At 38.0% G+C, this 26,267-nt stretch overlaps 4 protein-coding genes, 1 long non-coding RNA gene and 2 pseudogenes across 7 annotated transcripts in view; 2 read left to right on the forward strand and 5 right to left on the reverse strand.

Moving 5' to 3' along the window:
• The window catches only part of LOC103861369 (cysteine-rich receptor-like protein kinase 15), a 9,071-nt gene extending 6,405 nt beyond the window's left edge, over positions 1-2,666 (forward strand). The window contains exons 2-7 of one of the 3 annotated variants that reach the window (XM_009139071.3): positions 38-178; positions 296-414; positions 1,178-1,388; positions 1,479-1,716; positions 1,801-1,951; positions 2,058-2,666. In XM_009139071.3, coding sequence (XP_009137319.1) covers positions 38-178; positions 296-414; positions 1,178-1,388; positions 1,479-1,716; positions 1,801-1,951; positions 2,058-2,381 — 1,184 coding nt within the window. In that variant the 3' untranslated portion in view covers positions 2,382-2,666. Of the gene's footprint in view, positions 1-37; positions 179-295; positions 415-1,177; positions 1,389-1,478; positions 1,717-1,800; positions 1,953-2,057 lie in introns of those variants that run through there. The other 2 variants (XM_009139072.3, XR_004456437.1) reach the window with 2 other exon arrangements.
• LOC103861370 (cysteine-rich receptor-like protein kinase 10) overlaps positions 1-7,785 on the forward strand; it is a 26,023-nt gene extending 18,238 nt beyond the window's left edge. Inside the window, exons 3-9 of the mRNA XM_009139073.3 lie at positions 5,156-5,984; positions 6,049-6,186; positions 6,281-6,399; positions 6,482-6,692; positions 6,784-7,021; positions 7,102-7,252; positions 7,330-7,785. Of these exons, the coding sequence (XP_009137321.1) occupies positions 5,177-5,984; positions 6,049-6,186; positions 6,281-6,399; positions 6,482-6,692; positions 6,784-7,021; positions 7,102-7,252; positions 7,330-7,653 (1,989 nt within the window). The 5' untranslated portion in view covers positions 5,156-5,176 and the 3' untranslated portion in view covers positions 7,654-7,785. The remainder of the gene's footprint in view (positions 1-5,155; positions 5,985-6,048; positions 6,187-6,280; positions 6,400-6,481; positions 6,693-6,783; positions 7,022-7,101; positions 7,253-7,329) is intronic.
• LOC108871231 lies at positions 3,474-5,172 on the reverse strand. The gene is made up of 2 exons (XR_004456443.1): positions 4,239-5,172; positions 3,474-4,156 (listed from the first exon to the last, which is right to left on the reverse strand). It is a non-coding gene; the product is annotated as an uncharacterized LOC108871231 (long non-coding RNA).
• A 292-nt stretch (positions 7,786-8,077) lies between the features above and the next one.
• LOC103861372 lies at positions 8,078-11,866 on the reverse strand (annotated as a pseudogene).
• Positions 11,867-12,169: 303 nt separating this feature from the next.
• On the reverse strand, positions 12,170-15,338 carry LOC103861374 (cysteine-rich receptor-like protein kinase 15). Its single transcript, XM_009139076.3, has 7 exons — positions 14,110-15,338; positions 13,872-14,012; positions 13,674-13,792; positions 13,366-13,576; positions 13,020-13,257; positions 12,784-12,934; positions 12,170-12,691 (listed from the first exon to the last, which is right to left on the reverse strand). Exons 1-7 carry the CDS (start codon positions 14,945-14,947, stop codon positions 12,368-12,370), a joined length of 2,022 nt encoding a protein of 673 aa, XP_009137324.1. The 5' UTR covers positions 14,948-15,338; the 3' UTR covers positions 12,170-12,367.
• A 249-nt stretch (positions 15,339-15,587) lies between these two features.
• Positions 15,588-17,177, reverse strand: LOC103861373 (annotated as a pseudogene).
• Positions 17,178-17,417: 240 nt separating this feature from the next.
• LOC103861756 (putative cysteine-rich receptor-like protein kinase 16) lies at positions 17,418-19,851 on the reverse strand. The gene is made up of 2 exons (XM_033288100.1): positions 19,384-19,851; positions 17,418-17,757 (listed from the first exon to the last, which is right to left on the reverse strand). Exons 1-2 carry the CDS (start codon positions 19,817-19,819, stop codon positions 17,441-17,443), a joined length of 753 nt encoding a protein of 250 aa, XP_033143991.1. The 5' UTR covers positions 19,820-19,851; the 3' UTR covers positions 17,418-17,440.
• Between the last annotated feature and the right edge of the window lie 6,416 nt (positions 19,852-26,267).

Consider the following 26,267-nt stretch of genomic DNA (forward strand, 5'->3'; position numbering starts at 1 on the left):
AAAAAAAAAAAAAATTAAACAAATGGTATTCTAAAAGCAGGGAAAGTTGGGAATTCAAATGTGTTAGCCATAGCCATCCTTGTGGCTATTATCATGGCTTTGCTACTTTCCATAGCTGGTTATTGTTTCTTTGCAAAGAGGAAAAAGAAGGCTTCTGATAATGCACCAGCTTTTTATGGTAAAATTTGAATGATTAACAGTCTTAATTGGGTTGATAGTGATTACTATCACTGATCAGTCTCCTTTTTCTTTTCCTATTTTGTTTCTTACGGATTGCTACAACTTTGTGCACCAGGAGATGATATAACAACAATAGACTCGCTTCAACTTGATTACAGAACAATTCAAGCTGCAACAAATGATTATTCAGAGAATAATAAGATTGGTCGAGGTGGATTTGGAGAGGTTTACAAGGTACTGTTCGTGTTGAGCTCAGGATTTTACGGGCATAAAAAAATAAAAATATTTGCTGATATAATTTTTATTTAAACTTAAATTTGTGTTACACAATTTATGATTATCAAAAATACAATCTCTCTCATGATATATATAATATATATTGAAATAAAATTATATAAATTTGAAGTAATAAAATTTAATCTAAATTTGCTTATAAATATGATAAATGAAACCGTATAATTATAAATTATATAGCAAATGCCAAAATATACGTATATAAAATGAAGTAAAATACATTTGATGAAATATATATATTAAAAATTAACCAAAAAGATAAAAAGACAGTTAAATACATCATTTTAGTATAATAGATGAATTTATAATATATAAAATACTAATAACTGAAATAGTTTATCTTAAAGAGTATTTCTTTAGTATAATAGATGAATTTATAATATATAAAAATAACTAATAACTGAAATAGATTATCTTAAAGAGTTTTTCTTTAGTATAAACTATTACCATCTAGTGTAACTAATTACTAAATTATAAAGTTAAATACACTTCATTCAACTTAGAAAACCAAATAACAATGAAAAGTGCGCCCCCAAAACATAGTATTTTGGAATGGAGGTTTGCCTCTTTTATGCCTAAAAGGCACGTCTGGGCGTACTATCACTAGTATACATCCTTAATCACGCCTGAGGCTGTGGATTTTTCTCTGTAATTTTGTGCTAACATATATAAATATTGGGATGATGCTTATATAAATGGATAGGGTACATTTTTGAATGGGACTGAAGTTGCAGTGAAGAGACTGTCAAAATCATCAGGACAAGGTGAAACAGAGTTCAAAAACGAGGTTGTGGTTGTTGCAAAGCTTCAGCATAGAAATTTGGTAAAGCTTATGGGGTTTTCTCTAGAACGAGAAGAAAGGATATTGGTTTACGAGTATGTGCCCAACAAAAGCCTTGATTACTTCCTCTTTGGTCAGTTGCATTTATTGCTTTGTTTCAGTAACTTTTTATTTTTAAATGGGGGTTGCAAATGTTTAATTTGTCATGAATGTACACACATAGACCCAACAAAGAAGGGTAAACTATGCTGGACACGGAGATACAAGATCATTGAAGGGGTTGCTCGGGGAATGCTATATCTTCATCAAGATTCACGGCTCACAATTATACACCGTGACCTTAAAGCAAGTAACATTCTCCTGGATGCAGATATGAATCCAAAAATTGCTGATTTTGGAATGGCAAGAATCTTTGGGATGGACCAAACTCAAGAGAACACAAACAGAATTGTCGGTACCTAGTAAGTCATCCACTTCTCCTAATTAAGTTGAAGTTTGCTGAATATGATTTTGTCAATATACTAAAGTTTTGGTGTCGATTTCAGCGGTTACATGTCTCCAGAATATGCTATGCATGGCCAATTCTCAATGAAATCTGATGTATATAGCTTTGGAGTGTTAGTTCTTGAGATCATGACTGGTAGGAAGAATAGCAGTTTCTACGAGAGAGACGGTGCACATAACTTGGTTACATATGTAAGTTGAGGCAATCAATATTTCTATATTTTTCCGTTTAACAATTTTTATATATACCTCTCCTAAAATAAGCTTGCAAGAATTGATTGTTTGATTGATATTATAGGCTTGGAGACTATGGACTAACAAAACAGAGTTAGACCTTGTGGATCCAGTTATAGTATATAATTGCCAGAAGAGTGAAGTGGTTAGATGCATCCATGTCGGTCTTTTATGTGTTCAAGAGGATCCTGTAGAGCGCCCGACCTTTTCAACCATTTTGCAGATGCTCACTAGTAACAATGTGATTTTGCCAGTGCCTCAACAACCAGGGTTTGTCATTCAGGCAAGACCTAAAAGAGATCTGCCTGATTCGGATCAATCTACGATGACCAAGTGTGCTACAAGGTCTGTCGGTGATGCGTCGGTCACTGATTTATATCCTCGTTGATTATGGTGTTAACCTTCACGCTTGGACTACTTGACATTTATTGGTCAAAAAGTGTTATTTCTGGTTGATAAAGTTCAAAACTTGTTTGAGCGCCTTATAATCTAGTAGTTTCGTTTTAATTTAGTTTGATTTTAGTTCTTAACATATCAACTTAAAAACAAAACCAAGTGGTTTCTTATTTCTAAGTGTTATAATCTATAATGTTTGTTGAAAATTTCTTACTTATGTGTGTTATATGTTGAACTTTGCAATTTTGTAAAAAAAAATTAAATTTTCTGTTGCGTATACATGAATTTTTATCTTCTGTGTGAATGAAAGCTTATATTTTAGATATGAATTCTCATAAATACTTTGTTCTCAAAACAGAGTCTCATCATACTCTACCCCATCTCGCCATGTTTCGTCGCCTTTGGTAGCTGAAGGACTAGTTCTCCGTGAAGCCATCTTGAAGTGCAGGGACCTTGGCTTGTCAAAGATTAGATGTGAATCAGACTCTGCAATCTTAGTGAAAGCAATTAACTTAGGATCCTCCTTAGCTGGGTTATATGGTATCCTATCTAAAGTAATCTCGCTTGCTTCTTCTTTCGATGTTATCTCTTTTAGCTGGATTCCCCATGAGAGAAATTCAGTTGCTGATAGGTTAGCAAAACAGATCTTGGATGTTGAACTTGCCATTATGGCTGCACCTAACTTCTGTTAAGGTTTTAATATAAGTGTGTTTCAAAAAAAAAAAAAAAATCTCAAAAAATGTTTCTCATAAATATAAATTAACAAAAAGCTAATACCATATCAAAGAACTCTAGGTTGATACAAAGAGTTTTTTCTTATTTGATTTATAACGAAGGCATAGCCTTATATACAGACGATTACTCTGGAATAAGTTTTGGTAATTTACCTATGTAAAGTTTGTAAACATTAATTATAAACCATTCCATTTTCTCTCAGTACTTCAAATGCAAAGGAATATGTGTTCAAGTGACATTTTTTCTTTCTAAAAATGTGTTCAATTACGTTAGCCATACGTTGACTGATATCTCATATTTTTCCTTGGAACAAAATGTTAACTGTTTCTTGAAATGTTATCTGTCAGTGTAAACTTGATTAAAACTGGTGTAAATACTCTGTTTTTTTTTTTTTTTGCGGTTCGAACGTGCGATTATATTCTAAAACTTGTATGATTTCACAAAATCAAATTATTAAAAGATATTGACAATTAACTCATTTGCGTTCCCTCGGCTCTATAACACTGACTTGAGCGACTTCGGCATCCTATCTCTCGTAAGGAAGTTGATATTGGCTCCAATCGAAATCTCTAGAAGTCTCTTGACTCGGACTGAGGATCTAACCACTAATCTTTTAAACAGTACATCTCTATTAGCTTCGCTTGGAGTCATTTCGTGTTTGACAATAAGCTATACTGATGCATTGCAGCGCATACTATGGACCATGGGCTTACGAGATATATGTGTTTATATTGTTTCTATTTTATTTAGCCATTATGTTAATTATGAGGCTAAGTATAACTTGCGTAGATTAGTGTGTGGAGAGACGGTTACGATCTCGTTAGCCTAGTACATATAGTTTGATCTATAGCTTTGTATACATTATTGATATATTGAATAAGAAAAACCCTAGAACTTTCAGTTCTTCTTTCTTGTCTTCGGTATTCTCCGATTAGCAAGAACCCTCGTTTGAAGGGTTATTCTTCGAAATCAACGCTCATCGAGTCCTCGGCCATTCCTCTTGGAAACAACGATTTTCGAGCCTATCCAACGCTGCGCCATATACACTTTGTTCTTTACAAAAAAATTGTGACAGGAGATGCAATGTTATAAAACTCATAAAATGTAAACATACTATGTGAGTTAAACCTTGTAAGTTGTAACATCGTCAGGTGCTTTACCATAATCCTGAGTGACAATTGTGTTGGATTTATTAAACAACAGAAGAAGAAAAGAAAAACTCTGGAAACTATTGACATACAAAACTTCACAAAGTCAGATTCTTGATATTTAATATTTCAGCGGCTAATTCTCATACCGTAAGAGTCCGCGAATCAATTACCAAAGAGGATGAACAAAGAGTCCTACAAAAAGTGAATCATGCCTTATATTGATGATGAACATTAGTTTACCTCTATCCACCCTTTTCTACTCCTGTAACCTGAGAATCCCATGCTGCTGTATAGCAGCGAGTGCCATTTAAAGCTTGAGACGTGTAAGATCTAAGTCTATTCGAAAAGTGGAAGAGAAAAGGAAGTGAGAGGAAGGAAGAAAGGGGTTATCTGTATGACCTAATTTAATGAGTAACCGACCGACAAAGAACTCCGAAGAAGAAGACCAATTCAATTGACCAAGTGGAGAAGACAGAGAAGGTTCTTGCAGTAGGTACAAAGATGAAAACGAGTTTTTTTTACTTATATACCACGTGAGATTTTTTTTTTTAATATCATCAGCCATCACCAAAGAAAATAATGTTTGAAATAAATGCCAACAACTAAATTTATAGTCTCGTCAAAATGCCAACTACGAATAGTATCTTCCTTTGCTAACCAATCTTGACGTGCATTTCTACTAATGAACCGATCAAAGGCTATCCATAAAATTTCTCGCATTTAATATTTTCTATACCATATTTTAATAGTTTAGTAGATGAACACAAGTTGGACAAGAATTTTGAATACAAAAACCTTGACTTTTCGTCTGGCACTCGTCACAAAACCATCCTCTGTTTTCATTGTAATCTACAGAAAGAGAGAGAGAGAATCAAGATTCTAAAAATTTATTTCATCAGTTATGTGTTCTTGGGCCTCTTTGATCTTCCTTTTCATTTTCTCCTTTCTCACAAGCTTCAAAGCTTCAGCTCAAGATCCCATTTACGTATACCACATCTGTCCAAACACGACAACTTACACCAGAAACAGCACTTACTCCACCAACCTCAGAACACTTTTGTCCTCCCTCTCTTCCAGCAACTCCTCTTACTCCACCGGATTCCAAACCGCCATCTCCGGACAAGGCACCGACAGTGTCACCGGACTTTTCCTTTGCCGAGGAGACGTCTCGCCGGAAGTTTGTCGCAGATGCGTCGCCTTTGTCGTCAACGACACCTCAACTCGGTGTCCAAACCAGAGAGAGGTCGTGCTCTACTACGATGTGTGTACGGTAAGATACTCTAACCGGAATATTCTCTCGACGCTAAGCACCGACGGAGGAGTTGTCTTGTGGAACACCCAAAACATTACATCTAACCAAAAAGACCAGTTCAGAGACTTGGTCTTGTCGACGATGAACCAAGCCGCCAATGAAGCTGCGGACAGTCGTAGAAAGTTCGATGCGAGAAAAGCTAACTGGACTGCATCACAGAGTTTATACGGATTGGTTCAGTGCACTCCTGATCTGACAAGACAAGACTGTTTGAGCTGTCTGCAGCAGAGCATCAATCAGTTACCCACTGATAAAATTGGAGGAAGATTTATTATGCATAGCTGTGGTTCAAGATACGAGCTTTACGCATTTTACAACGAATCCGCCATTACAACACCTCCGCTGCCACCACAACCGCCTGTTTCTACTCCTCCGGTCTCAGCTCCTCCGCCAGCTGGTTAGAACTCTGTCTTTACTGCTCACGCTATCTAATATTAAAGCTAATGATGTTTGAATAACAGGGAAAGGTGGGAGTTCAAGTGTACTAGTTGTAGCCATTGTTGTACCTATTATAGTGGTTGTTCTGCTTCTCATAGCTTGTTATTGCTTCCTTGCAAAGAGGGCAAAGAAGACTTATGGTACAGCATCTGCATTTGATGGTAAAGACTTCAAATAAAATTGGGTTTGAATTTTGATTAATGTCAAATGCTCAGCGTCTTCTTTCTTGCTTCTAAGACTTTCTTTATGCACCAGGAGATGATATAACAACCGCAGAATCACTGCAGCTTGATTACAGATCAATCCAAACTGCTACTAATGGTTTTTCTGAAAGTAATAAGATAGGCCAAGGTGGATTTGGAGAGGTCTACAAGGTAATTAGTATAGTTCCAAATGGCTTTTTTTTAATCTTTTCCTTACCATTTTGGGCCCACATAATGGTGGTGAAAACGGTAGGGTACATTATCGGATGGCACTGAAGTTGCGGTGAAGAGACTGTCAAAGTCATCAGGACAAGGTGATGCGGAGTTTAAGAACGAGGTTATTCTTGTTGCAAAGCTACAACATAGAAATCTTGTTAGACTTCTAGGATTTTGTCTAGAAGGAGAAGAGAGGGTACTAGTCTACGAGTACGTGCCCAACGAAAGCCTTGATTACTTCATATTTGGTTAGTTGCATTTGTCAATAATTCTTTGGCCAAATCTTGACACTTAAGTGTCAAATATTTAAAACTGATGCTAATCTATGGATGTGTACAGACCTTGCAAAGCAAACTCAGCTGGACTGGTCTCGGCGGTACAAGATTATCGGTGGAATTGCTCGAGGGATTCTGTATCTTCATCAAGATTCACGGCTCACGATAATACACCGTGACCTTAAAGCAAGTAACGTTCTACTGGATTCGGACATGAATCCTAAAATTGCTGATTTCGGAATGGCTAGGATCTTTGGAATGAACCAAACAGAGGAGAATACAAGCAGGATAGTGGGAACCTAGTAAGTTTTGTCTTTTAAATTACTCATACGTTTAATGAATTTTTTTGGCCAACATACTAAAGTCTTGCTCTGGTTTTCAGTGGTTACATGTCTCCTGAGTATGCAATGCATGGTCAGTACTCAATGAAATCAGATGTTTATAGCTTCGGAGTGTTAGTTCTTGAGATTATAAGCGGCAAGAAGAATAGCAGCTTCTACCAAACAGATGGTGCACATGACTTGGTTTCATATGTAAGTGTTGAGCCAATCAAGTCCCATACTTACCTGACCATGGTTGCAAGTGCTGATTGGTTAAAATAATATTCTAGGCATGGAGGCTTTGGAGTAATGGGACACCACTAGACCTCGTGGATCCAATTATTGTAGATAATTGCCAAAGGAATGAAGTTGTTCGATGTGTCCATATAGGTCTTCTGTGTGTTCAAGAAGATCCTGTAGAGCGTCCACCATTCTCAACCATTGTTCTGATGCTCAGTAGTAATACTGTGACATTACCCGTGCCTAGGCAACCAGGTCTTTTCTTTCAGAGTAGACTCGGAAAAGACCCTCTTGATTCAGACAAATTTACAACGACCAAGTCTCTTCTACGGTCTGTTGATGATGCCTCGATCACAGATGTATATCCTCGTTGAAGACAAACGTTTATATTCTTGCCTGATTTCTTAATCAACTGGTTTTAAAAATAAGCTGATTTGTAACTGTTCGTATTGCTATTGTAGCCACAAACATGTATGAGTTGTATATTATTTACACGTTTCTTCTTGTTTGACTTGTTTTGCCTAATTAAGCCTCTAATAAGCCTAACACAGTGACCAATAGCATGATCTTTTTCAGCTTAACCAGAGTTTGTGAGCATTGTTTAGATCTGCTAATCCTGAAAAAGAAGTGTTGGAGTAGCGGACAAGGCAAAGCGTGGGCGATGTGTTGGATCCGTTTCTTACCAGTTTAAACAGCAATCGAAGTTTCTCTCCTAAAATGTCTAATGTTGAATTCGTCAAACTGGCTGTCCTTAAACCTCCAAATACGGCCATGGAAATGAATCTCAAAAGTCAAAAGTCAATGCTAAAAATCAATTATATTTTCTTTGTTTTACGAACCATACATAATGCAAAAAAAAACCCATATGTAATGCATATTGAAAACTAAAGGAAACTTGGAACTTGCATCAAACAACACCACAACCAATCTGGCTTACAAATGGTGTACTTATCTGATTTCTTTTTCTATAATAAACAGAAAAACCAAATTAAAACTAAACCATATTTAACAGCTACGAAAGTTGTTTAACTTGTTTTCAATAGTATGATTAGCTTCAAACATTAAGGTAAGAATACCATATTCACCGAGAATATATATCAGTGATGGACGCATCGTCGACAGATGTTGGATCAGACTTGGTTGTAGTAGACTGATCTGAGTCAAGCGGGTCTCTTCCAGATCTGCTCTGAACGAAAAAAACCTGGTTGCCGAGGCACTGGTAAAGTCACAGTCTGACTAGTGAGCATTACAAAAATGGTTGAAAAGGTCGGACGCTCTACAGGATCTTCTTGAACACATAAAAGACCAATATGGATGCATCGAACCTCTTCACTGTTCGGGCAGTTATCAATAATAATAGGGTCTACGAGGTGTAACGCTCTACTGTTACTCCAAAGCCTCCACGCCTAGAATATTAATCAATTACTCAATTCTTGCAAACATCGCTTATTATTGTAAGAGAGCTAAATACAAAAAACACGATTGCCTAAAAAACTTACATATGTAACTAGATCATGTGCGCCGTCTATCTCGTTGAAGCTGTTGTTCTTCATACCGCTAATAATCTCAAGAACTAACACTCCAAAGCTATAAACATCTTATTTCATTGAGAACTGGCCATGAATCGCATATTCAGGAGCCATGTAACCACTGGAATCCACAACAAAACTATGGTAAATTGGCAAAATCATGTTTAACAAATTTCAATTAAGAGAAGTTAAGTGAAAGACTTACTAGGTGCCAACTATCTCGCTTGTGTTATCATGGGTTTGGTCTTTTTTTTTTTTTTTTTTTTTTTTTGTCACGGAATCATGGGTTTGGTCCATTCCAAAGATCTTGGCCATTCCAAAATTGGCAACTTTCGGATTCATATCTGCCTCCAGGAGAATGTTACTTGCTTTGAGGTCACGGTGTATAATTGTGAGCCGTGGATCTTGATGGAGATAAAGAATCCCCCGAGAAATCCCTCCAATGATCGTGTATCGGTGAGTCCAGTCCAGCTGACCTTTGTTTGAAGGGTCTGTGTGTGCATCCATGAATTACAGTTAGATCTACAGATTTATAATATGAGTATTCAAGAATATGGCTAAAGAATAATTGAAATAAAGCAATAAATGCAACTGACCAAAGAGGAAGTAATCATAGACCAATATCCTTTCTTTTTGTTCTAGAGAAAATCCTAGGAGCCTAACCAAATTTCTATGCTGAAGCTTTGCAGCAACAGCAACCTCGTTGTTGAACTCTGTGTCACCTTGTTTTGATGATTTTGACAGTCTCTTCACCGCAACTTCAACCCCATTTGGGAATGTACCCTATATGTTTTCATCAGCATCATCTTGTTATCCAAATGTTTTGACATAAAATTTCAATAGGAAGTACAGAAGTTAAGGCAAAGTTAAGGAGCTAAAAGTAATAGTACCTTGTAAACCTCGCCAAATCCACCTTGGCCAATTTTATTATTTTCAGAATAATTATTTGTTGCAGCTTGAATTATTCTATAATCAAGTTGCAGCGACTCAATGGTCGTAATATCATTTCCTGTTGCACAATAAGCCGTAGCAATCAGATGAGACCCAAAAGAAACTGATCAGTGACATAAGCTAAACTTAGTTAAGGTTGTTATTCACTGAAATCTTTACCATAAAAGGCTGGTGCATTGTCTGAAGTCTTCTTTGTCCTCTTAGCAAGGAAACAATAACCAGCTATGGAAAGCAGAACGGCCACTACAATAGCCACAACAATGGCTACTATCACCATTTTAAAATTCCAATGTTTACCTGCATATAAGAAAAAGACATTTGCTTGAGATTGGATAGTATTGAACATTTTGAGAAAACATAGTAAGACGAATTAGTTCACCAGGTCGTGGAAGAGATGAGGCCGGAGAAGTAGAGGCTGGAGGAGGTGGTAACAGCCGTTGCAGTGGCGGAGGTGCTTGTTGTTCTGGAGGTGTACCAGTGCCGGTTTCATTAAAGAACAAGTAAAGCTCGTACCTAGCATTACAACTAGGCCAGATAAGTGTACCCCCAATTTTGTTAAGAGGCATTCCATCGATGGACTGATGCAGGCAACGCAAACAGTCGTATCTTGACAGATCAGGAGTGCACTGAACCAGGCCGTATAGAGTCTCGAGTGCCGTCCAATTGGCTTTGATCGTATAGAACTTCCTAGAACTGTTAGCTGCTTTGTCTGCAGCTTGGTTCATCGTTGTCGACACCAAAACTTGGAACCGGTCTTCTTGATTAGATGAAACATTGTTGTTCAACCTGATTACCCCTCCTTCGTTGTATATAGCTGTCGATAGAATATTCCGGTAAGAGTATCTGAGCATGCACTCGCCGTAATAGAGCACAACCTCACTCTCATTTGAATCCGAGATAAGGTTTCGTTGACGGAGAAGGCGACGCAGCGAAGGCAAATTTCTGGAGAGACATCTCCCCGACAAAGGAAAAGTCCCGTGACCCTGTCGAGGTCGTGTCCCACGGTGGAGTTCTGGAATCCGGTGGAGTAGGAAGCGTCAGGGGAAGAGAGGGAAGACAAAAGGGTTTTGAGATTGGTGAAGTAAGTGCTGTTTCTTGTATAAGTTGTTGTATTTGGACAAAAATGGTATAAGTAACCAGGGTTTTGAGCATAAGCTCTCAAGCTAGCGAGTAAGGAGAAAAGGACAAGGAAGATGAAAGAGGTGCAATAAGACATGGTTCTAACTTCTTTCATTTGTGTTTACATCAGGACGCTCCATATCATTTATATAACGAATATATTTTTCCTCTTTGTGACTTTTGTAGATTGCCGTGAAACATGGGATGGATTGTGGAGTGGCGAAGACGGTGAGTCAATCAAAGTCAAAGTTAACGTTTGTTTCTTAAATGAAAAATTTATTATACAGTACAACAAAAATATGAACGTATTAAGTGGATAAAGCCATGTAAAGAAAACTCCAACATTTTTAGACGAATCTGACAAGAAAAACATAGCCTTTTGAACTTTCTTGTCTTGCTTTCCCTCCTTTTCTTTACATATATGTATGAGCTACTATGTGACCAAGTTCCTACTATTACTGCCTGATATGTGGAAGCTGCTATTCCGCTTGCCACTAATAATCCTCAGACAGGGTCAAACAAAGATTTTGGAGATTGTAGGTAATTTAATAAAGATTTCAATTTTTTACTTTATATTTTTCAGATTTTAGAGTTTATGTCTATCTAATTTTCTTCAAAAAAATTGGAGACTATATATGCCAAAGCTTCATTCAGCTTTGTTCACGACTGGCTCTGTCCATAACAAAGACCAAAAGCTATATATACATCAGATTTTGTGGAGTACTGGCCATGCATTGCATACTCGGGGACATATAACCGCTGAAACATAGAATGAACTTGAGCATATAGATGATAATCAAAGATTTCAATTCATAGGATTTCAAAGAGGAAAATAGTTTACTATATTCCAACTATTCTGCTTGTATTTTCAAGGGTTTGGTCAACCCCAAATCCCAATAATCCTGGCCATGCCAAAATCCGCATTTTTTCGGGTTCAAATCAGAATCTAATAGAACGTTTTTGACTTTAAGGTTGCAGTGTATGATTGTAAGGCTTGAATCTTGATGAAGATATAGAATTCCTCGAGCAATCCATGAAATGATCTTGTATCTCATTGTCCAGTTACTCCAGTCCAACTGCCTAATTGCTTTTTAGGGTGCCGCACATCCATGCATACTCCTAAAAAATTCTGGTTTCAATAATGTGGATACATCTTCTCACTTCTTCACACTGAGAATTCTCTGAAACCTGATCGTGTCTTACCAGTTTAAACAGAAGTCGAAGTCAAAAGTCAGTGCTTAAACTCAATTATATTTTTCTTTGTTTTACAAAAAACCTTACAGAATTCATATTGAAAACTAAACGAAACATGGAGCTTGCATCAAATAACACCACAACCAAATTGGCTTACAAATGTTGTTAATTGATTTCAATTTCTATAATAAACAGAAAAGCCAAATTAAAACTAAACTATATTCGACAGCTACAAAAGTTGTTAACTTGTTTTAAAAATACCAGTAGGTTCAAACTTTAAGGTAAAACACCATGTTCAACGAGAATATATATCAGTGATGGACGCATCGTCAACAGATGTTGGATCAGACTTGGTTGTAGTAGACTGATCTGAATCAAGTGGGTCTCTTTCAGGTCTGCTCTGGACGAAAAACCCTGGTTGCCGAGGCACTGGTAAAGTAACAGTGTCACTTGTGAGCATTACAAAAATGGTTGAAAAGGTTGGACGATCTACAGGATCTTCTTGAACACATAAAAGGCCGATATGGATGCATCGAACAACTTCACTGTTATGGCAGTTATCAATAATAATTGGATCCACGAGGTTTAAAGCTGTTCCATTACCCCAAAGCTTCCAAGCCTAGAATATCAATCAACCAGTCAATTCTTGAAAAAAAACTTTTTACTATTGTAAAAGTGCTAAATATAAAGCTTGATTGCCTTTAAACTTACATATGTTACCAAGTCATGTGCACCGTCTATCTCGTAGAAGCTGTTGTTCTTCATACCGCTAATAATCTCAAGAACTAACACTCCAAAGCTATAGACATCAGATTTCATTGAGAACTGGCCATGAAGTGCATATTCAGGAGACATGTAACCGCTGGAACTCACAACAAAACTTTGGTAAATTTGCAAAATCATGTTTAACAAAGTTCATCTTACAAGAAGTTGTGTGGAAGACTTACTAGGTGCCAACTATCTTGCTTGTGTTATCCTGGGTTTGGTCCATTCCAAAGATCCTAGCCATTCCAAAATCAGCAACTTTCGGATTCATATTCCGATCTAGGAGAATGTTACTTGCTTTGAGGTCACGGTGTATAATTGTGAGCCTTGAATCTTGATGGAGATACAGAATTCCCCGGGTAATCCCTTCAATGATCTTATATCGTAGTGTCCAGTTCAGCTGACCATGCTTTGCAGGGTCTGTGTGTGCACATCGATGGTATTATAGTAAATTCTAATAATTTGTAATCCCAAGTTTCAAGAATATGGAAAAAGAATAAGTGAAACAAAACAACAAATGTAACTGACCAAAGAGGAAGTAATCAAGGCTTTTGTTGGGCACATACTCGTAGACCAGTATCCTCTCTTTTTGTTCAAGAGAAAATCCTAGAAGCCTAACCAAATTTCTATGCTGGAGCTTTGCAACAACAGCAACCTCGTTCTTGAACTCTGTGTCACCTTGTCTTGATGATTTTGACAGTCTCTTCACCGCAACTTCAACCCCATTCGCGAATGTTCCCTGTCCATTTTCATTAGCACCATCTTGTTATCCAAATGTGTTGACATAAATTTTCAAGAAAAAGTACAGAACCTCATGCAAAATTAAGGAATAGTACCTTGTAAACCTCACCAAATCCACCTTCACCAATTTTATTATTTTCAGAATAGTTATTTGTTGCAGCTTGAATAATTACATAATCAAGTTGCAGTGACTCAATGGTTGTAATATCATCCCCTGTTGCACAATAATTCGTAGCAATCAGATGAGACAAAAAAACTGATCAATTAAGGTTGTTATTCACTGGAATCCTTACCATAAAAGGCTGGTGCATTATCTGAAGTCTTCTTTGTCCTCTTTGCAAGGAAACAATAACCAGCTATGAAAATCAAAACAGCCACTACAATACCCACGACGATGGCTACTATTAACACTTTTGAATTCTCATGATGTTTACCTGCGTATTAAAAAAAAAAAACATTTTCTTGAGACCGGATAGTATTGAATATTTTGAGAAACCATAGTAATACATAGATGAAGATAAAAGAGTTCACCAGTTCGTGTAAGAGATGAAACCGGAGAAGTAGAGGCGGGAGGAGGTGGTAGCGGTGATGGCTGTGGTGGCGGCGGTGCATGTTGTTCTAGAGGTGTTCTAGTGTCGTTTTCGTTGAAGAACAAGTAAAGCTCGTACCTTGCATTACAACTAGGCCAGAAAAGTCTACCCCCAATTCTGTTAAGAGGAATTCCATCGATGGATTGATGCAAGCAACGCAAACAGTCATATCTTGTCAGATCAGGAGTGCACTGAACCAGGCCGTATAAACTCTGGAGTGCGGTCCAGTTGGCTTTTATCGTATAGAACTTCCTAGAACTGTTAGCTGCTTTGTCGGCAGCTTGGTTCATCGTGGTCGACACCAAATCTTCGAACCGGTCTTCTTGATTAGATGAAATATTGCCGTTGAACATGAAAAACCCTCCTTCGTATACAAGGGTCGATAGAATATTTCGGTGAGAGTATCTGAGCATGCACTCTTCGTAGTAAAGCACGACCTCTTTCTCATTCGGACACCTACTTAAGGTTTCGTTGACGGAGTAGGCGACGCAGCTACGACAAACTTCAGGCGAGACATCTCCCCGGCAGAGGAAAAGTCCTGTGACCCTATCGGGATCGCGTCCCACCGTGGCGTTCTGGAATCCGGTGGAGTAGGAGGCGTCTGGGGAAGAGAGAGAGGACAAAAGGGTTTTGAGATTGGTGGAATAAGTGCTGTTCCTTGTATAAGTTGTTGTATTTGAACAAGAATGATATGTGTAATGAGGATTTTGAGCATAAGCTCTGTAGCTAGCGAGTAACGAGAAAAGGACAAGGACGATGAAAGAGGTGCAAGAAGACATGGTTCTGACTTCTTTCAGTTGTGTTTACATCATGAAGCTCTCATTTATATAACGAATATAATTTTTTCTCTCTTTGTGATTTTTGTAGATTGCCGTGAAACGGGGGATGATTTGTGGAGTAGCGACACGGTAAGTCAATCCAAGTCAAAGTAAACGCTTTTTTTTTCTTAATGTCACTTTTATTATGCAACAAAAATATGGACGTATAAAGTGGGTTTTGACGAAGTCAGACAAGAAAAACATAGCCTTTTCAACTTTCTCGTCTTTCTTTCCCTCTTCTCCTATACTCTTATTTATTTATGATGTATACATAGACAAGTGTATATATGCCTTTTTTTTTTTGAAACAAGACAAGTGTATATATGCCTATTCTTATTTTTAAATTTTAATGTTGAATACACATAAACATTACCTGGAGAAAAAGAACACATTACCTGAAACATGTTTTAACAACTTCAACGAGGATCCAGATCTCTAATTATTAGATCATTTATAGTATGAGATTTGGGCCGTAACCTAGACTGCCGTGAATATTGGTTGCGGCTAGTTAGAAAGAAGAATCCAAGAGATAGAGAAACAGATAAAATGACAGAGTCGATAGTGAGCATCGACATGATTGCTGACAATTTGGGACGACCAATAGTGATAATTATTGTGTGTGAGTATTTAGTTATTGTGTCTCTTGTCAATTGAATAACGTGAACTTCGGTGTACATTAACAATGAAATTACTACTGGGTCTTGGCTTATGGAAAGACTATAATCTCAGCGAGGGTTAACACTTGTAATCGATGCATCATCGACAGAACAAGCAAAAGACATGATACTAGACTGACCAATTGTTAACCCCTCGGCTAATGGACTGGCTCCATCCCTGAAGAAAAATCCAGGTGGTTGAGGCACATGCAGAGTAATTGAAGTATTAGTGAGCATCTGAAAGATTGTAGACATGGTTGGACGATCAGCTGGATTTTCTTGAACACATAATAACCCGATATGGATGCATCTAGTGACTTCATGCTTATCATAATTCTCTCCAACGGCTGGATCTACAAGTTCCAACAATGATTCATTGTTCCAAAGCCTCCAAACCTATTTATTCATTTGTAAAGAAATTAACAACCATGATCATAGTGAAAAAGGAGAACAAGTTTTTTTGAGTTTACGTGTTGGCCTACTAGAACTCACATATGTGACCAAGTTTCGTAATGAGCCATCTATCTTATGGAAGCTACTATTCTTCTTGCCACCAATAATCTCAAGAATCAGTACTCCGAAGCTATACACATCAGATTTCATCGAAAATTGCCCATTAGCCACATACTCAGGGGGCATGTAACCGCTACAAAACATATCAAAAATCACTATCAATTTTATGAAAAGGACAGACAGATTATCACTGAGTATGTGCAATTACTTACACTGTTCCGACTACTCTTCCTGTATTTGCTTCAGTCTGGTTCATTCTGAAATTCCTTGCCAATCCAAAATCAGCAATTTTTGGATTCATATCAACATCTAAAAGAATGTTGCTGGCTTTGAGGTCACGATGTACAACTGTGAGCCGTGAATCTTGATGAAGATATAACATGATTCCTGTAATAATGTTGTAGCGTTTTCTCCAATCCAGTTGACTCCTCTTTACAGGGTCTGCACATCCAATTTATAGAACCATTAGAGTATGAGACTAAGAACTAAGATTAAATGAATATATTGTTTCTTACCAAAGAGGAAGTAGTTGAGACTTTTATTGGGCACAAACTCGTAGACAAGTATCCTTTCTGCTCCTTCGACTGAAAACCCGAGAAGCCTAACCAGATTTCTGTGTTGGAGCTTTGCGACAAGAAGCACCTCGTTCTTAAACTCTTGTTCACCTTGACCAGAATTTGTAGAGTCTCTTCACAGCAACTTCGGTTCCATTCTGGAACGTTCCCTGTGAATTCGTTTGACCTTAACACACTATCAGAATTTATTTTCTTTTTTGGCACCTGAGTGTATAACGTAAACAAGTAATTGAAGGTTTAAGAACATTATGCCTTGTAAACTTCACCAAATCCACCATGACCAAGCTTGTTACTCTTTTGGAAGTTACATGTTGCAGCTTCAATTTCTCTAAAATCGAATTGATATGAGCCTGAGGTTGTAATATCATCTGCAACTGAAATCATAGATAGTGTTAGGTTGGATCAACTGTTTTAGCGGAAATATCGGTAGCCTCATACCAATATCTGGTGGTGCAGTACCATAAGTCGTCCTTGACCTCCCTTCAAGAAAGAAATAATTGAGAAAAATAGAGACAGTAATATGAATATATAATTAACATTGATGTCGAAATATACTGAATCTGAAAACATTCAATTCATACCCTGAACTCATAATTTTATAGCTAGGTTATGGCTTCCAAATTAAAATTAATTAAAATAGGCTCAGTGCCGGTCCAACATTTTCATTTTTTACTTGATGCTCTAAGCTCACTTAAAACTCTATGATTTTGTTATTCATGTAAAAATGAATTTATGCTCAATATACAACTAAAATTTTCGCTTAACGCACTAAGCGGTCGATTCCCTCGCCTATGCTCCAGACCAGCCATGGATAGGCATAGGCTCAAATCTTTATATACTAGTGTTGAAATCATTTCCACAATTATGTCTTTGTGCCAAATAATAAAGAACTCACTTTCATTTCCATTTTCTTGGTGCGCTTTTCTCCTAATACAAAGAGCAACCCCTAGTGAAAGCAGCATACTGATCACGAAGGTGAGAACACCAGTGATTCCCACCACAACGCCAATAGGTATCTTTCTGTCACCTGAACAAGCCCAAATCACCTATCATTTTAGAGGTTATGGCGAAAAATATGTTGGAAGCTATGATATCTTGCATATTTACATTATTTTATCCATTTATTCATGTGTATTTTCATTACATAGCTTAGGATTTTGCCATGTCTAGGTTGCATTTTGCATTCATTGTCCTTATTAGGTGTTGGAGTGTGCCATGGAGTGATTTGAGATGTTTGGGAGCATTGTGATCTAAAATGGGGTGAAAGATGAGCATGGATGTAGCCTTTAGAGAAATCTTCTGTTGCTAAGATTTTGTGGAGACACAGAAAATTGAGTTCGCTTTCTAATGGAAGTGGTTTCAAGTCATTTGAAGATGTAATGAAGGAGTTATGACCAATTTACTAGAGGCATATCCACCCTGTTCGAGCATCCTGGAGCGACCTCTCAGAGCGACCTACCGAGGTCGCTCCCAGCCAGAGGGACCAGCCCAGAGCGACTATCTCAAGAGCGACCAGCCAGAGCGACCAGCCCGAGCGACCAGCTCAACTCGCCCGCGTTTTGACGGGGCAAGACACGAAGAAACGCGTCGGGAGCGACCTCCTGGAGCGACTATGCTAGGTCGCTCCGCGTGTTTTGCTTGGACAATTTTTATGTTATTTCAGGGGCCTTTTGGTCATTTGTTTTGTTGTTTTACATTGCCTGAACCTAAGTTAAGTACTTTTGTAAACCATGGGAGGCAGATAATCTCTTTTCTAGAGAACAACTAGTAAAACTTCTTTTGATTAAGATTTCATTGCTTTTATCTTGTGTTCTTATTGATTTCTTATCTATTTCTCTACATGATTAATCCGAAATCCAATATGGGTTTAAGAGGAATCATGGAGATTAGTGAGTAATCACCTTTTGAATTCATGGATTAGGGAGATCAAGGGTGATTTAGGTTAGTTCTAGGATGTTTTAGTGTAGATCATTCTTGTTCCTTGCTAGTAGAGTATTCATAATGCATCTTCTGAGTTTGCTACTCAAAAGTTGATCAATAGGCATTTTCCATTCAAAAGTTGTTTGATGAAATGCCTGAGACAACTCTCCTAGGCTTTTAGTATACTTTGCCAAAGACATTTGTTGTTAAAGGTGCTAAGATAGCTAATAGATTTGTTAGTAATGATTGCTTTCATATTATTCAACCAAAGACATTTGATGTTTGAGATATGTTAGCAAATGAGCATTCATCTAGACATAGAGCTTGCTTAGAATTGTGTCTAGGCTTAAGGTTGATAGTTTGATTGATCATTTGCCATCCTTAGTTCGATACTTGATCACCCAAGGTCTAATCCCTATGCCCATGAGTTCTCTTTTCCCTTAGTCAAGAAAGTATCATTCTGTTATTGCTTTCTAGTATTAGTAGTAGTTTAAAACCCATCTAAATCATTGGTTGCACTTAGATTAAGTAAGTACTTGCATTCTCAGTGCTTTAATACCCCTTAGAACTGGTTCGACAATCTTTTATACTACATCATTTGTCTTAAGAGCCTTGAAAACTCCTAACATCAAGCTATTAACGTATTGCTCAAGCTAGATTAATGAGTGTAACGGAAAGTGACAACAAATTCAAGCATGGTTAACTAAGAAATTACAAAAACAAGAGTTTTTACCTTTTTCAGGAGGAGGAGTTGGAGCTGGCGCTATGTTATCCTCAAAAAGTCCAAAGAATGGATCAAGATCCCATCGCATGAAACAGCTCGGTCTCTCAGTAATGCCACGTTGTCTCCCACTGCAGCACGATCTGTAGTCATCCACGTTCTTTCTTAAACATTGTTCACATTTCGACGGAGAAATATCTTTACTACACTGCACGAAACCGTATATACTCCGCGAAGTACCAAGTTGTTGTCTGTCCGCCCCATAATACATGGTGTTGGACCCTGACGACGACGAGGTAGCTTCGGCTATCACACGACGCATCAAGGCCTCCCATGCATTATCAAAGTCTGACAAGGTGACTTGGATAACTGGCTCTGCCTCGAGCGATTGAATAACTGGTTCCATATCGAGCGATCCAAAAAACGAACGGTTGGAGTAACGTACCATACAAAAAGTCCCAAGTGCTTCTATCCACGCGATGTGATGCAGCGCATCTTACCTCTCCTTCACGTTTACTAGAGAAATGTAGTCATGGGCTTTCTTTTGGGCTTTACTAATTTATGTCGGTTTAACTTATTCGTTAAGTTAGGGTTTTCTTTTAGGTTTTCTATTTAAGAAGCCATTAGGCTATTTTGTAAGAGAACTTTTGATATATTTTAATTCTAGAGAGATTTCTCTGAAACCCTTGTTCTTGATTCGATTAAATTCATCAAAACAGGAAGCCGGTCTCAAGTGATTCTTCGAATCCCTTGATTGAGCGAAGCAGGTCCCAAGGAGGATTATCAAATCTCTTGGTTGAGCTGATTATCCAGTTCGTATGCTGCGCCAGGTTGGTATCAGAGCCGAGCGACGATTTCTAACGATGGGCAAAGCAAAAAAAAAATCTCTACCCACCAAGGCAGAGTTATTTGTGTGTCTTAGAAAAGATATACAACAGCTTAGCAAGGCGGTGCAGGATTTTGTTATCCAGGTTAATTCTAATCACATAGATGTTTTTGACAAACCTAGTGATGACGACAAAGAAGACGAAGAAATTTCAGAGCAGAATATTGATCCAAGCCATGGTCTATTCGATGAAGACAACATAAAAGGAGATGAGTGCTCTTTTGTCGATCAGATTGGCGATCCAATATTTGACGTGTACGGCGAACACAATGTTATATATGATGACCCAATTTCTGAAGATGACTTGAAAAACAATGAAGATTTTTGCATTGGTCAGTTTGGTGATGACGTGTTTGATGCAAAAAAAATTCCAGTTTTTGACGTGTTTGATGAAGACGAGACAGAAAAAGTCACGGATAAAGAAAGGGAAGATGATAGCACAAATTTTAATGACTCCGTCCACGTTCAAGAAACTCCAACGTTTTCTAATGCAGATTTGGTGAAAAGTAATGGTGTTACATGTGACTTTAATCTTCAGGATAAATCTCCTCCCTTTCAAACGATGATTGCAACAGTTGGCCGAAGTGATAAATTTTTTTCGGAGAGCAGTAGGTCCAACGAAAAAGAAGATCACATGGATGGTCCCAAACAAGAACTTGTTCGTATCTGTGAAGAGAGAGCTGGCAAGACTTATATGGATTTACAGAAGAAAAATATAAATTATGGTGCATGGAGAAAGAATTTTCACCGACACATCAATCGCGAGCCACCTGATCGTGTTCAACAAAAAGGTCCTGAAGCTGAACAACGGCTTACAAAATTTCTGAATGCAAAGATCAGTAAACTTGAAGAAGCTCTTTTGTTAAAGCAAGAGAAAAATCGGGCTTTAGAGCGTGAGTTGAGTGAAACGCGCATGAATATACGAATGTTAAATAAGGGAACCACAATCTTGGACAAGATTTTAAGTATGGGTAGAACAGAGAAGACAACAGCTGGTCTCGGATATCAAGGAGGTCCATCAAGTTCACATGGTGTCTTTGTTCGCGGTAATCCTTTGGAACCCAACAAAACTGATGCTGTTGTAGAATCTGTTACGAATTCATCTAAGGAGCTTCCTACTGTCGCAAATATGTATACTCGCCGTGTTGAGCTAAGTCTCTCGCAACACCAAGGCTGTGTACGTCAAATACGAAGTACGGGAATCATATATGTACGGGAATCAACAAGGCTATCTAACTTACATCTTGTTTGTAGGAGACTCTTCGAACAAGAGGATGAGAAGAATTGTATCAACATCTGTATGTTAAACAGAGGATCAGCAACGTTAGACAAGATCTTAAGCATGGGGAGGATAGGGAAGACGACGGGTCTCGGTTATCAAGGATACTCAACTAGTTCACAAACCGTTTTTGTCCGAGATCAAAGGTGGAAATATAATGATAATTTTGCGCAAGAATGTTTTACATTTGAGATACCGAACGAACCTCGCGTTAGAGACAATGGCACGTTCCCGGCGGTGTGTGTGTGTCTACCGCACATTGAGCAAAAGTATTGCTGGTTTTCTACGGATTGTGGTCACATGAGCAACTTGGTGTTTCGTAACTCATGCCAACAATACAAAGACATGTGCAGCCTTTTCTTTCCTCATAAAATAATAATGTGGGAACGCGATTTGATGTTATCTACAGTTACACTGCTTCAGGTGAGTCAAAGCACGAGCTTGAGAAATTTGTCATCGACGCACCGAATTTGTTCTATTGCTTGTGTGGGACAGAAAGTTTCTGATATTTTGGAAAATACGAGCAATGAGTGCAAATTTTGCAACGATAGGAGATTGACATTCCATGGTATTATCTTTCCTGTTGGTGTTTTAGTGGAATGGTTCGAAGTGGAATATGAAGCAGTGCGAGAATTTCTTTGTGTTGTCACTTTTGGTATGGAGAAATCTGGGATTCTGTGTACACCACTAGCTTTGAAGCCATTCATGTTACTCCCTTACAAGTTTACAACTGTACCAAGTGAGTTTGTACTTGCCACAGGATTACAGTTGGGAACTTATCAAGAGCGGCTAAGAGTCTTCAGTATAATAACATTGGGATCATCCGATGATATGACAAACATTTCTATTGCGGAGGTGTCACAGTTTGTTCAACCGATGTGGCTCACCAGGATCTCAAGTTTCTCACCATCGTTCTTACGGCCGCTACGATATTGTGTCCTCCAACCTTTTCTTTACAACCTGGGTCTCCTTGTGGTACTTGCACGACAAGAACCAGAGTTCTATGATATCCATATTGGGAGTCTATGTGTCAAGCCAAGGCTGATATATGTTGTTAATTGGTGTTGTGTGACTGTTTTAGAAGCACACGAGTTGCTTTGGGTCATCTTTCGCAATGAGCTGTTGTGTTTTCTAAAGAGCAGAGAGAAGGGTTTGCGTTCAGTTGTTTTTGGAGAAATATTGGCACATGTTTGTATTCATGATTATCATCTGGCATGTGTGATATCTGTCGGTACGGTAGGAGTGTTTCTTATGCGGGTTCCACATGTTGTGGGGATGACCTTTACATTTTTTAACAAACAAGAAACAAGGTTTGCAAGTAGAATCTTTATGAGTCGTCAAGTTTCTTTGAGCCTTGGTTCCAGCTATACACCCACACCCTTGATTTGGTGGAGTTATATTACTTGCACATCAAGCAAGCCTTTGTGTTTCTTCTTGGATAAAGACGTGCTTTCTTTCTTTCGGTATACCTCGTTTCATTCAAGGCCAGGTGTTTTTGTGGTTGTTCACTTATTCTCACATAACAGGCTGAATGGTGAGAAGCTTAGGATGAGTATTCAACGTCTCGCCAAGTTCTACAACTTCACTTGGATGTGCAGAGATCTCTTTACTTATAATCGGGTAAGGTATGCAAAACACGGGGAAACTAAAGCGAAGAGTGAAAACATTGAGAGTTCGGAGGAGAGAGCAGCTAAACTAACGAGGATGCTTCTATTGGAGATTTGGGAGCAGAGCTTTCCTTTTCGATTCGAGGTCGAATCTTTCAAACCCGGAGGGACCTGATGCAGCGCATCTTACCTCTCCTTCACGTTTACTAGAGAAATGTAGTCATGGGCTTTCTTTTGGGCTTTACTAATTTATGTCGGTTTAACTTATTCGTTAAGTTAGGGTTTTCTTTTAGGTTTTCTATTTAAGAAGCCATTAGGCTATTTTGTAAGAGAACTTTTGATATATTTTAATTCTAGAGAGATTTCTCTGAAACCCTTGTTCTTGATTCGATTAAATTCATCAAAACAGGAAGCCGGTCTCAAGTGATTCTTCGAATCCCTTGATTGAGCGAAGCAGGTCCCAAGGAGGATTATCAAATCTCTTGGTTGAGCTGATTATCCAGTTCGTATGCTGCGCCACGATGCCTTCTGTCTGATTAGAGCATATGTTTATCAACAAATTAGAAGCACCGTAGATACAGTTGGAGCAGTTTTGTCGATCAGAACCTGGGATGCACATCCCTAGACCATATGCCCTGTTCTGGTCTTGTCCCATCTGCTCAGTGGGGTAGAAGTCGTTATTAGCCGTGACCTTCGAAGGAAGAGACGAGAGCAAGGCTCAGCGGTTTACATCGTAGGCATGATTGGTTGTGAAAGAATCAGAGAAATTAAAGCATTGTTGTGCAGAGACAGAGACAGCACAAGAGCTTATGAGCACAAACCAGAAGACTACTGACAAGTTAACGTCCATCTTCTACTTTCTCATTGTGTTTTGTTTGATGTCTGAGACATCCCTAATTTAAGATTATTTAATTTTAACACAGAATTGAATATTCAATCCTAGTATTCCATGGGAAGCTGTGCGGATTTGACAAATCTTCATCGATTTTTTCTACGGAGACTTTGCATAATCAATCGATGGATGTGATGTTACCGTGAGACGTGAGTAGACCATATTCGATAAACGTAATTGGTTTTATCATAACCGGTTCAGTGAAGACCGAGTCTAATGGTGACCCATTTCTTAATAACCGGGTCTAATGGTGACCCGTTTCTCCATGAAGTAATGTTTTTGAAAGGTCAATTTATAAGCCATGCTATTAAGGGATATGTATCCCACATTGGAAAATCAATGGGACATTAAGTAATATATAAAGGGTTAGGGCCAATCCACTAATTGCCAATTGGTTTTGAGTTGGAAGCCCATAATAAACCCGATTCTAACATGGTATCAGAGCCCAGATCTTAATAAGTTAAACCCCTAATTAATATTAACCCTACCCGACCGGGTATATAGGTCGTAATTGACTCGCTCGACCGAGTATAACTGTCTTAAAGTTCCGAGATTTCTGGCCGATAAGAGCCATCATCTCGAGGAGGGGTATTAAGGGATATGTATTCTACATTGGAAAATCAATGGGACATTAAGTAATATATAAAGGGTTAGGGCCAATCCACTAATTGCCAATTGGTTTTGAGTTGGAAGCCCATAATAAACCCGATTCTAACACATGCCATTGGAAGGAAGAGAAAATAGGATGAGATGGCGGTTTTTTGTCGTAAGTACTAGTGGGTCTGAAAGTCCCCATGTCACTCATGTATTCTTGTGCTGAAACTGTTGATGACCAAACAGAGGATTGAGAAGGAACTCATCTGATTGTTCTTTATGAGACTGTAGCTATAATTTTGTCTTAGTATTTTCACATACGCGCATGTTCTCGTTTCTTACCAACTTAAACAGCACTTAAATTTCAGATGTTGACTTCCTCAAACTGATAAGAATTAATGGTCCTTAAACCAGCCTACACGGTCATTAAATATAGAGACTTGTACTTGTACAAAGATTGTTACAATTATATGAAGCATGAGCCATCAAACCGAGCATGACTCCTGGAAACGAGCATGAGCCAAATCTAGGATTATAGGAAGCATGAGCCAAATCTAGGATAGAGAAGGCGATATGACTCCTGGAAACGAGCAAACCGAATCCAGTAATCTAAATCCATAGCAACCAAAATGCTAAATCATAATTCCAAATTGAGTAGAGCAAAGACATATAATGTACCGAGGGAGAACACTAATGGCATCTTCATGCTGATGCTTGTCTCAAAAAAACAAGCTAGTGGTGCTTTCTTTTTCATTATTTTCTTTCTCTAGGAACCATTTCAATATTAACTTACGTTGAATACAAGGTTGAAGATGTGACATATCACTCATTTGGCTTATTGTTCATCTTGGCTTTTTTCTTGGAAAGTGACAACGAAATAACTGCTCATTAGCTGCTTGCTTCATGTTTAATATTATCTCTTTAGTAGTTTCGTAAAAAGGTCTCCATTACTTTTGGAATCGCCTGATCACTTTATTTGAAAAACAAACAAAAACTAAATTTACAATGCGACAAATACGGAGAGGAGCATGCTGGTCAAAGATGAAGTATGTTTAATTTATTTCAGTAAAACCAACTTAATATAAACAAAATATGCAGCAAATGAACTATAAGGCCTTACCAGTTGTAATGGAGCCGAAAAACTCATATATATTTTTTTTATCATACAAGAGGCGTTAAACAGATTTTATTGTTCAGCTAGGCTTAAGATCGGTAACGAGATTAAAAACGGAGAAATTAGGGAGAAAACAGCAAATCTGATCGGTGCCAACGCACCTCTAGGACTATGAAGCAGGAAGGATACAAACCGCAGTTAAACTAAAGTTCTTGGGGAACTGGTAAAGTGACTGTGGTACTAGTGAGCGTCAAGATGATTGATAGCAACATTTTGTGTTATTATTAAGCAATTTGGTATATTGATAAAACTATGAAGCCATTCCTTTCATAAAATAATATTACAATATAGAAGTGATAAAGCGTTTGTGTGACCATACCTTTGATCATTATCTCACTATTCAACATAAGTTTTTGAATCATTACATTACAGTTTCAGCTTAAATTATATGACTTTTTCTTGGATTCACCCCCTAGGGTGAACCTTTAGGTTCACTAACCAATAGAAAGTTATCATTTTAGATC

Source organism: Brassica rapa, chromosome A03 (assembly GCF_000309985.2).
Source record: "Brassica rapa cultivar Chiifu-401-42 chromosome A03, CAAS_Brap_v3.01, whole genome shotgun sequence".
Classification (NCBI taxonomy): Eukaryota; Viridiplantae; Streptophyta; class Magnoliopsida; order Brassicales; family Brassicaceae; genus Brassica; species Brassica rapa.